The sequence below is a fragment of the Bos indicus x Bos taurus genome, chromosome 4 (assembly GCF_003369695.1).
Source record: "Bos indicus x Bos taurus breed Angus x Brahman F1 hybrid chromosome 4, Bos_hybrid_MaternalHap_v2.0, whole genome shotgun sequence".
Lineage (NCBI taxonomy): Eukaryota > Metazoa > Chordata > Mammalia > Artiodactyla > Bovidae > Bos > Bos indicus x Bos taurus.
In genome coordinates this window covers 54,156,739-54,169,078 of record NC_040079.1, presented here as the reverse complement: position 1 = coordinate 54,169,078, position 12,340 = coordinate 54,156,739, and the positions used below count along the sequence as shown (strand labels likewise).

General features: G+C 43.3%; 1 protein-coding gene across 6 annotated transcripts in view; it reads right to left on the bottom strand.

Moving 5' to 3' along the window:
* The window catches only part of MINDY4 (MINDY lysine 48 deubiquitinase 4), a 145,571-nt gene that overhangs the window by 86,351 nt on the left and 46,880 nt on the right, over positions 1–12,340 (bottom strand). For all 6 annotated transcript variants that reach the window (XM_027539461.1, XM_027539458.1, XM_027539459.1 and 3 more), the window contains one exon: positions 11,273–11,700. In XM_027539461.1, coding sequence (XP_027395262.1) covers positions 11,273–11,700 — 428 coding nt within the window. The remainder of the gene's footprint in view (positions 1–11,272; positions 11,701–12,340) is intronic.

Sequence of the window (12,340 nt, the reverse complement as noted above, 5' to 3'; positions counted from 1 at the left end):
TGGGCAATGGACTGTGCCCCAACGTCCATGACCTAACCCTGCTCCTTCCACCGTCTTCCTCATTTCAGGGAACAGCAACCCTATCTCCCGGTTGTTCAGCCAAAAACTTTGGCGTCATCCTTGCCTCTCTTTTTCTCTAATGCACACATCTAATCCATGGGCAAATCCTGTTGACTCAACCACTTACAGGTTCCCCTTCCACTCAAAAGTAAAGCCTTCCCATGAAAGCTTTCCTAGGCTGAAGTGGGGCAAAGCCAAGAAGCAATGACCTTAGGACACATCTTGTTAACAGGGGCACAGAACAAACTGAGATCAAGCCTAGAGGCTCACGGGCACAGAGCAGAGGGTGGTTCCGGGGGAACGGGCTTGGTAGTGCCGCTCTGGCGGCTGTTCCCGGGGAAAGCTGCCTTTGCAACGACTCAGTGCAAAGCGCTGATCACTATTTTCACTTTTTGTCTTTGCCTTAAAAGTGAAAATCCTCTTTGGATTTATTTTGCTTAACTAATATAGGTCTTTAGTAAAAGTGAACTGGAATAAAACTAAATTCAAAAAGCAGAAGATCCGTGTGTGTGTGTGTGTGTGTGTGTGTTTCCTCTAGCTCATGTCTCATCACCTTCACTGCCACTACCCGATTCAAGCCACCATCAGCTCTCCTGAAGACGGTTGCATCGCCCCTGCCTGTTTTCAGCCTTGTCTCCTGAATCTATTCTCAACCCCAACCAGCAACCAGAGGGATCCTACTTAACTCAAGTCACCACATGCCCTGCCTCTGCCTAACCTCCAAAGGCTCCTCCATCACCTAGAGGTAAAGCCAGCACCTTCAGAGGCCTCCAGATCCCCCTGCTCCCTCACCCTCTCCCTCTCCTCCTCTCTGCCTCTTCTGCTCAGCCTGAACAAGCAACCCCAGGACCTATGCATGGCTGCTCTCTCTTTACATTTGCTTTCAGGGATCAAAAGTTGGTTCCCTGTCTTCCTTCTGGTCTCCTCTCATGCATCTTCTCAAAAAAGGTTTCCCCAGCTACCCCTTGTAAAATAGCAGCCCCAAAGCCAGGGCTCTCATACTTCCTTGATTTATTAATACTTTTCCTTGCAGCACACAGGTATATTGTATATTTGCCTGTTGGGTGGATATGCTGGCTGCCTCTCCCCACCAGAAGTATACACTCCACGAGAGCAGAGACTTGGTCTGTTTCATCCACATGGAATCACCAGTGGATAGAACTGTGTCTGGCACACAGGAGCCTATCACAGGTGGAGTGCTGGCAGAAGTTAATCAGCTCTCCAGGGTGAGTGAGGGGGATGCTAATTTGCAGCATTTGCCAATTTTCTGGGGCTTCTCAGGTGGTGCAGTGGTAAAGAATCTGCGTGCCAATGCAGGAGACACAGGAGACACAGGTTCAATCCCTGGGTCGGGAAGATCCCCTGGAGTAAGAAAATGGCAACCCACTCCAGCATTCTTGCCTGGGAAAATTCCATGGACAGAGGAGCCTGGTGGGCTACAGTCCATGGGATCACAGAGAGTCAGACATGACTAAGCATGCACGCATAGCTAAACATGGTTCAACTACTCCTACCATGACCAAGTTCAAGCTACTAGCTTGACATCAGACATGGCATCAGTGGGCTCTGTGAGCCAGGACAAGCTGGCTATAACACACTATGGCATTCATTAAAGAGTCATTAATAAGTTAACTGAATAAATGAATATTTCTGTGAATTGATGTGGATTTTTGAGGACTAACTCCATGAACTAGGGTCTAAAGTCAAGTCTCTCTGAAACCAAGGGACTCACTGCATAAGGAATAGGAATGTCATGTGTTGACTGGTGACAATTGTGTGGGAGGCTTATACTGAGAACAGGAAGGGTCATACACATTTTGAGCAAAAGCTCTAAACATAGCCAGTGAGAGTAGAGCTTATAGAAGGACTGTAGGACCCTTGCAAGAGCTCAGGTGAGTCATCTCCCCTGTGCTCCCTGAGCCCTGCTCCCCAACTGCCAGATGAAGGGCTAGGATCCTAAGGACCTTTCTACCCCTGACAAACTATAAGGTTAAGAATTGAGACAGATCCTAAAGCAGCATCTATTCCCCTCTGCTTTTAAAACACTCAATTGAAAATATCTTTAAAAAAAAAAAATCCAATGAAATTAAACTTGAATTTCATGGATTCCCATCATTCTTTAAGCTTGTCTTCTGGGAAAACATTCACCATCCCCAAGGTGACATCCATCTGCGTTCAGGAAATTCACAACTGCCCTGAGCTCACTGGACACACCAAGGCAGCCCCAGAGCCAGACATCATCTCCACGCCTAATCCCGGAGCTCCCAGGGACTGACCGGGCTTTCCTGGTTCCCTTCCCACAGGTGACCCACATGAAAAAGAGAGAGACATAAAGACAGGGGAGAATGCCTGGAAAAGGTGAAAACAACACAATTTCTTCTGGGAGTGGTAGAAAGGGATACCTGAAAGATTAAAAGTAAGCACTTTAAAAATCATAAGGAGACCAAAAAAGATTTTAAACACTGCAAGAAAAAACAGTTGCCCTCTGTAGCAGGCAGGTTAATGCCCACCCCTAATAATGCTCATTTCTTAAGTTCTGGAACCTGTGAAATGTTGGGTTACGTGGCAAAGGAATTAGGTTCCAGCTGGAGATAAGGTTGCTGGTCCGCTGATCTTGAGATCAGACTATTCTGGATATTCCTGATGGAATCCAATGGAACCAGAGGGATCCTTCAAAGGGGAAGGAGGAGGCAGAAAAGGGAGAACCAGAGAAATGGGAGCCTGAGAAGGACGCAGCCAACACTGATGGCTGGGAAGATGGAGAAACGGGCCACAGAGCAAGGGAGGTGGGTAACCTTCTGAATCTGGAAAAGACAAGGAAACAGATTCTCACCTGTTGTTCAATCACTCAGTCGAGTCCACTCTTTGCAACCCCATGGACCATAGCACGCCTGGCTTCCCTGTTCCTTCACTATCTCCTAGAGTTTGCTCAAACTCATGTCCATTGAGTCAGGTATGCCATCCAATCTCTGTCACCCTCTTTTCCCCTAGAGGCTCCAAAAAGAACACAGCCCTGCCATCACCTTGACTTTAGCCCAATGAGACTCGATTCTGATCTCTATCTTTCAGAACCTAGATACTGCTGCTGCGGCCACTGCCATGGGTTGAACTCCCAAGGGAGGCCAACAGTGCTTTTTAACTTCCTGACCCTGATTACACCCATGGTTCCAAAGGAGACTGGGCAAAAGTACATGGCTGCAGCTTCCACAGCCCACACACATCTGGAAAACATAAGTGGAAGACAATTCCTATTTTCAAACATCCGGCATGTTGTGCTTTGAACTAATGTGCAGAAAATCAACCACAGCATGGTACAAGTGGCCATGAGAAGGCCCAGGGGTTCACTCTGACAGACTCAGACAAATGACCAGCCACCGTACCCCGAGAGAGTGGTGTGAGCACCACGCGTGAGGCTGCTCCCAACCAGACTATCAATCTTCCCCAAGTGCCACTTGGGGAACTGCAGGCTTCAAACAGTGAGCTCTGGGACTTGTAAATAAAGAATTGGAAGATATGTTCTTAGTACTGCACGTGAGGTTTATAGAGGGCCTACTCTGGGCCAGGCGTGTAGGTGATAGCAAGACATGCAAACATGTAGAAGAGGCAGAGTGAGGCAAGGGTTACAGGATCACCTCGGTCAGGGCCAGAGTCCCAGCAGATCTGACTGATGGTGAGAGAAACACACCAAGGCAGTCCTGATAAGCCAGCAACAAATGACAGGTGGCCCCAAACAGCCACAACCCCCACTGTGAGAGCCCAGACGATTTACACATTTTTAAAGTATCTTCTAAAGTCAAAGGACACCGGAAAGAAACAAAATCAAAGCAGAAAATAGTTCCTTCAGCAACTGAGTCAGATCTCAGGAACCAGGGTCAGAAGGGGCCTGACTGCACAGATATGCATGTTCCCTGACATCTCAGCAGGTCCTGTCCTCCACCTGTCCCCTCTCCCAGGACACATGCTAACTCCCCCGCCCCCAGGTATAACATCCATGGCCATCCCTGAACCTGATGTTGCATAGCCCAGCAAAGGCCCCCAGTAGCCACCTTCCCTCCAGCTTCATTAGGCCTCAGTGATGGAGCATGTGCCATGCCTATGAGCCAGGTCTGCTGTCCTCTCACTGCCCCTTGTCAGTTTTACAAGAACTACATATGCATACAACTCTCTACCTGAAGAGTTCACAGGATATTATACACACTAGAACTTAGACCTATGTTTACTAAATTGAATAAAAAAAAAAACAAGTGATGGGCAGACAGAACTGCTGGAGAGGGGTTGGGAAGGACAGGAGACACTGTCCTCTGGGATTTATCAAGTGGGATTACTTTGGCCCTGGTTTCAAACCAAGCGTGCTACAGCTTTGAGCAACGTAGCTGCCAACAGCACAAAGCCGCCTAACGGAGGTGACTTGCATCTCCCCAGAAACTTGACAGGCTCCTTTAATCCTCTGTGCCTCGGCTTTCTCACCGAAAATGGAATAATAATTGCTGGGGAAGGAAGATGCTTGTTCTCAGCTCCCACAGTGTCCTGGGTGTTTGGAGGAAGTTCTACTGGTCTACCCCATGGACCTTTCCTCTCCTCCTTTGTATTCACTCCATCCTGAGGAAGGAGGTGTGTCTTGTCTGATTGGCTAATTGGGGAAAGAAAGGAAAGAGGAGCATCAGCTGCACCCTGTCTCCTCTGGGAGGGAGCTGCTCTTCCAGGGCCACCCCTCCCACCACGTGGCTTGGGCCTGAGATGAGGTGAGGAAGTCTGTCCCACGCTGGGCACGCCAGGACTCGTAGTCTTCTGTGTCTTCTATCTTTCCATTATCAATCTCAGAGATGATATGCATTTTACCCCAATCTAGTTAATACCCTTTGTTTTATTGGGCAATTTGTTCCAAACTCAGGAGAATACTATTTAATGACAAACTCCCCTCTCCACCAGAAAAAAAAAACTAATAATATCCACCTCAATGGATTATCCTTAAGAGCAAATGAGATAATATACACATGTGTTTAGCATGGTGCTCAACATACAGGGAGTAAGTAGAAGGTAAACAACAAAGCTCCCAAAATGTTTACTGATATAAAGATCAACGCTGTGATCACATCACATGTTCAACACTCCTAGTTGTGCTTCCAGAGAAGGCAATGGCACCCCACTCCAGTACTCTTGCCTGGAAAATCCCATGGACGGAGGAGCCTGGTAGGCTGCAGTCCATGGAGTTGCTGAACGTCGGACACAACTTCACTTTCACTTTCACTTTTCACTTTCATGCATTGGAGAAGGAAATGGCAACCCACTCCAGTGTTCTTGCCTGGAGAATCCCAGGGACGGGGGAGCCTGGTGGGCTGCAGTCTATGGGGTCGCACAGAGTCGGACACAACTGAAGTGACTTAGGGGTAGCAGCAGCAGTTGTGCTTCACCTGGTACTGAGGGAGGGGCAGTGGCAGCATGCTGACCTGCCACCTCCCTCTTCCTATAAAACAAAGTTCATACTATCTTTCAAAGGTCCGATTACTGGTCAAAGGCCACAGTTATTATAAAGGGCAGAGGTGGTTTGCCAGTCCAGGTCATCAGACTCCAGAGTCCATTTCAGGCAATGCCAGATGCTGTAATAACAATCAAATAGGCTAGAGGTGATGGGGTGGAGGTGAAGTTGGTCAAAGAAAACCACTATGAGTTCAGAACATCTGATTGACAAGAAAGAGACAGTCATGAGATGGGTTGACAGCAGGACCTTTACAGCAAGGGGATGACCCAGTTCTTCCTCATGTAGAAAGAAGCTAGACATGTTGGGTGAACAGAGAATAAAGATCTGTATTGTCAATCCTAAAAGAAAGGAGAAGTAGGGAACTGACCCTACTAAGATAATAGGCTATAACTACAATGCCATAGTACTAAAAGCTATGGTCATGTGTTTTTTTTATTTAAAAAAAAAAAATGAAACTCAGAGAGATCAAAGACAGATCCATGTCTACATGGGTGGAGAAGGAAATGGCAACCCACTCCAGTATTCTTGCCTAGGAAATCTCATGGACAGAGGGGCTGGGCGGGCTACGGTCCACGGAGTCACAGAAGAGTTGCACACAACTTAGCAACAACAACAACATCTTTATGGGAACTTAGAAAAGAATCAAGACAGCTCCATAAATCTATGGGGTAAAGAACAAATTGTAGAGTAGGTGATGCTAGGAAAACTGTCTTACTATTGAATATATGGAGAAAAATAAAAGTGAGTCTTTCAGCCTAACAAATACACAAGATTAAATACCTAAATGTGAAAGCTAAAATTAAAAAGTTAATGGAAAAACATAAGAGAATACCAGCGAAATCTAAAGAATGAACTTAATAAAGAAAAATGCAAATCATAGGCCAAACAAGAAATTTCTTAATTATGTCAAAATTAAGAATTTCTGTTCAACAAAGAAGATAATGGACAAAGTTATGGGACAAATAAAAATGACAGAAGTTATTTTACAAAATCTAAAACTAATGAGAGATTAATATCTACCAAAAGAAAGTTAAATTCTCTTGGAGGAAGATAACATTAATCAGACAACATTAATCACTACAATTATTTCTACGCAATGTCTGGAATTCAATCAGTTCATCAATGCAAAGAAACAGGACAAAACGATCAAAACCTGAAAGAAAAACAGACAGTATCAATAAACCTATAGGTGATCCAGATATGGAAGTGACCAAACAGAACTTTAATATCACTGTGAATAATATGTTCAAGAAAATAAAAGATGGAGAATCTCACAAAAGACTGCTATTTTTTAAAAAGAAATAGAAATTATAAAACTGACACATAATTAAATTAAGAATTTATTATATGTATTTAATAGCATGGCAAAAGAGAAGAAACATGAACCAGAAGGTAGAGCAAAAGAAAATATATAGATTAAAGTAGAGAGAGAAGGAAAAAAAAAGATGGAAAATATAGGAAAACATTCTTTCCCATCTAGTCTATGTGTAACTGGAGGGCCAGGAGAGAAAAGAGAAAATGGGATAAAAGTAATATTTGAAAAGATAATAGATAATAATTTCCAAAACTCATGAAAGATATCAATCCCAAGTTGCAGGAAGCTCTACATATCCCATTGTGGCTCAGCTGGTAAAGAACCCACCTGCAATGAAGGAGACCTGGGTTCGATTCCTGGGATGGGGAGATCCCCTGTAGAAGGGAATGGCAACCCACTCCAGTATCCTGGCCTGGAGAATTCTATGGACTGTGTAGTCCATAGAGTCACAAAGAGTCACACACGACTGAGCAGCTTTCACTTCACTTCACTACATATCCCAAGCAGAATCATCAAAGAAAACCATGCTGAGGCACATTATAGTAACTCTGTTGAAATCAAAGAATGAGAAAATCTTAAAAGAGGGGGGGAAAAAAGCAGCCAGAGGTAAAAAAAACAAGACACACTACCTTCAAAAGAGTAATACAAAGGTAAGACAATGGAATGAAATATTTAAAGTCCTGAAAAAATAAACCACCAATCTAGAATTCTATACCCATTGAAATATCCTTCAAAAATAAAGGCAAAATAAAGACATCACTAAACAAAAATTGAAAAAAAATGTAACATACCTGTTAAAGAAATACTAAAGAAAGTTAAGTTCTTCAAGCAAAAGGAAAATGCAAATGCAATAATTATTTCAACTAAAGCAAAAAATTATCAGACTAGATTTTAAAATCCAAATACATGCTGCCCATAGGAGATAAACTTTAAATATACACTAGACCATAAAGAAATCTCAACAAATATCAAAAGGACTGAAATCATAGAGAATATATTATGAACAATGTAGAAATAAGCTAAAAATCAACAACAAAAAGATAACCAGAAAAATAGCCCAAAGGCTTTTAATTAGTCAATACATGTCTAAATAACCCATGGGTCAAAAGAATAAATCACAACAGGAATGAGAAAATATTTAACTAAATTATATAATTATATAATGTATTAACGTGTGGGATACAGACAAAGCATTACTTGGACTTTAAAAGATATTACAAAAGAAGAAGGCTGAGGTGGGTAGAAGGTGGGAAAAATGGGTCACCTGTTTTTGTTCTGCTTTGTTTTAGTTCAGTTTAAATAATTAGCTTTTAAAGGGGGAAAGCCTGGTAAACCCCAAAGGCTTTTAGTTGGCACCCTTAAATATGAAAAAATATATATTTATGGACTATATGGAAAAGATATACCATAAAAACACTAATCGAAGGAAAGCTGAGGTAGCTATACCTAGATAGACATTAAGGCAATAAGCATTACTAGAAATGAAGAGAAATTTCATAATAATAGAAGTCTCTCCAACAGAAAGTTATAATAATTCTATATGTATATGTATCAAATAAACTAGCCAAAAAAATGTCTAAGCAAAGTAGGCCCAGCTTATCCATGGTCACAAGGAGACTTAATAGACTACATCGGTTTAGCTTCCCTTGTACTACCAATGTCTGGCACATATTAGATGCACAGCAAATGATTAAAACAGCAGTACTACAAACCAGGATGCCTATCTTATACCAGTCCTGCAGAAATTACTAGTGCTTAAAACACTGCAAGTAAATTACTAGTGCTTAAAACATACACAGGGGCTTCCTATGTGATTCAATGGTAAAGAATTCACCTGCCAATGCAGGAGATTCAGAAGACACAGGTTTGATCCCTGAATTAGAAAGATCCCCTGGAGTAGGAAATGGCAACCTGCTCCAGTATTCTTGCCTGAAAAATTCCATGGACAGAGAGGCCTGGCAGGCTACAGTCCATGGGGTTGTAAAGAGTCAGATATGACTGAGCACACATGCACTTTCCTGAAACATATACAACATACAAACAAAAACACAATAATCTGAAGAGTATAAGATGGTGTTTACAGGTATGATGGGCTTTGGATTCATCTGTAAATTGAGGAATACCTTCTTGCTGGTTTAAGAATTATATAATAATATATGAAAAGTGGTATAGTGTCAGGCACTAAGTAAACACTCAATGGGAGCAGTTAATATACATAAGAAATATTGAAAATAATTCTGGAATAGCAGTCAACAAACCCCCTAGAAATTAAAATCAGAAATGCCAAAAAGAAGAGGAGGAGGAAGAAGGGATAAAGAAGAAAAAGTGGCTGAGAATCAATAATTCAAGATACATATCAATAAAATAGAAAATAATAGCAAACTAAACTCAAAGAAAGCAGAATGAAAGAGTGAAAATCAATAAATTAGAAACCAAACCTACAACACTGAGGATGAGATGGTTGGATGGCATCACCAACTCAATGGACATGGGTTTGGGTGGACTCCGGGAGTTGATGATGGACAGGGAAGCCTGGTGTGCTGCGGTTCATGGGGTCGCAAAGAGTCAGACACGACTGAGCGACTGAACTGAACAGAAACCTACAAAGCCAAAAGTTACTTCTTTAAAAGAAAAAGCATATAATTCACAACCCCCTACTAAAAAACTAGCTGAGAAACAGAACACAAATTACCAGTATCAGGAATGGAAACAGAGACAAGCTTGAAGACTGAAGACAATAAGAAGACATTATCAGTTCAGTTCAGTTTAGTTCAGTCGCTCAGTCGTGTCCGACTCTTTGCGACCCCATGAATTGCAGCACGCCAGGCCTCCCTGTCCATCACCAACTCCTGGAGTTCACTCAAACTCATGTCCATCAAGTCAGTGATGCCATCCAGCCATCTCATCCTCTGTCGTCCCCTTTTCCTCCTGCCCCCAATCCCTCCCAGCATCAGAGTCTTTTCCAATGAGTCAACTCTTCGCATGAGGTGGCCAAACTACTGGAATTTCAGCTTTAGCATCATTCCTTCCAAAGAAATCCCAGGGCTGATTTCCTTTAGAATGGACTGGTTGGATCTCCTTGCAGTCCAAGGGACTCTCAAGAGTCTTCTCCAACACCACAGTTCAAAAGCATCAATTCTTCGGCGCTCAGCTTTCTTCACAGTCCAACTCTCACATCCATACATGACTACTGGAAAAACCATAGCTTTGACTAGACGGACCTTTGTTGGCAAAGTAATGTCTCTGCTTTTGAATATGCTATCTAGGTTGGTCATAACTTTCCTTCCAAGGAGTAAGCGTCTTTTAATTTCATGGCCGCAGTCACCATCTGCAGTGATTTTGGAGTCCAAAAAAAATAAAGTCTGACACTGTTTCCACTGTTTCCCCATCTATTTCCCATGAAGCGATGGGACCAGATGCCATGATCTTATAATTACAATTTTATATACATGAAGTTAAAATATAAATTAAATGGTTAAATTCCTTGGAAAAATACAACTTGCCAAAACTGACACAAAATGAAATAGAAAAGTTTAATTATACATAAAAACGGATGCTTAGTTGTGAAAATACACAAATGATACGTAGAAAGACAAACAAATGCTAAACTGCTTGTGATTATGAATGACTTTTTTTTGCTTCTTGTGTTTTTTGGTTTCCTATTATGCACATGCTAACTTTTAAGAAATAAATGTTATTTTAAAAACATTAAAAAAAGATAATTTTAATTAAAAAATTTGTATTTGAATTCATAATTTAAAACCTTTTAAGTCAATGCTCAGAAAATTCTCTCAAATATTTAAGGAAGAAATAACACCAATCTTACACTAACTATTCAAGACTATTAAAAAAAAAAAAAAAGAGGAACTACTTCTATCGTACCCTAGATAAAAAATCTGACAAGGCTGTTGTTCCAAGAAAGAAAATTTGCCAGCCAGTCTCCTTCATGAATTTATATACAAAAACCTGATACAAAATACTAATAAATTAAATCAAACAATATATAAAATTAATATATGATAGCCAAGTGTGTTTTATTCCAGAAATATAAGGTTGGTTTAACATTCAAAAATCAATCAGTGTAGGAATCCTCAAGGTTCATTGTGAAAGAATAAAAGAGAAGGACTCGGGATAGGGTTTTAAAAAACTGCCCCTTAAGGAGCCTCGTGGGAGCTGATTCACCATCATACCTCCAGCTTCCAACCTCTCTTGTACCATATCAGCCTGACCCTTGAGAAGAAGTAAGAGCCAAAGAAACCTCCCCAAAGCTTCCTAGTGTGTGGGCTCTGGGCTATTTTCTCCCTGGTGGAATGACTAGCATCACTTCCCCCACTTCACCAGCCGCACTCAGAGCCCAAGGAGCCACTCAGGACTGGACTGTTCTCTGAAAAACCATCACCTGAGCATAGCACGCTCACCTGAGGGATGCGGGCTGGCTCCCCTGCCGTTCGAACGCTCTCTCCGGCCTCTCCTGCGTCTTCGGGACATTCCCACTGGACAGGGAGAACTTCGGGGGGGTTCTGATGGCCTCTGAGCCACTGTCCACAGCTGGACTGTCTTCAGAAAGGTCTCTCCACCTGCCACTCCCCCTGGGGAGCAGCCCTTTGCCTGGTAGGTGAGGCGGGCTGCCAGGCGAGGTTCTCTGCTTTTCCCAGGTTAGCTCGCTGAGCGGGCCCTGAGGGCTCCTAGAGGTGGAGGCGGTGCTGGAAGCTGGTCCCTCCAGAGGGGTGGGACAGGTGGAGGTGTGAGTAGAGAGCTCGGGCTCTTGTGGGCTCCCTTCCTTGTGAGGCTGGGTAGCACTGCTCAAGGCCGGGGACCGCCTCAGCGAGCGTTTGCGGAGGGAATCCTGAAAGGGACAAGGACAAAAGCAGAGGTGAGGATCCCCTTGGAGGGAGGTGGGAAATAACCTACTTCAAGACTATGATGTTCCCTTCCCACTTTTTCCATCCTCAAGTCCTTCTCTTAAAATTCTACCTACCCTCTGAGGAGACTCTCAGAGGCCCCACTTCTCTCATGCTTTCCTAGCACCCCACGAGCATAAACCCCAGGAGCATGCCTCAGCCCCATCCCACATCCCTTAGGGAGAGCTCCAGGGTCAGCTACTACTACTACTAAGTCACTTTAGTCGTGTCCGACTCTGTGCAACCCCATAGACGGCAGCCCACCAGGCTCCCCCATCCCTGGGAGTCTCCAGGCAAGAACACTGGAGTGGGCTGCCATTTCCTTCTCCAATGCGTGAAAGTGAAGTTGCTCAGTCGTGTCCAACCCTCAGCGACCCCATGGACTGCAGCCTACCAGGCTCCTCCATCCATGGGATTTTCCAGGCAAGAGTACTGGAGTGGGGTGCCGTTGCCTTCTCCATCCAGGGTCAGATGTATTCTAATTCCTGAATCACCACCTGCTAGCTATGTCCCCTGTGACAAGTCATTGAACTTCTTTGTTCCTCACTTGCCCTTCCTGTAATCTAATCTGTCTACAATCTGCTA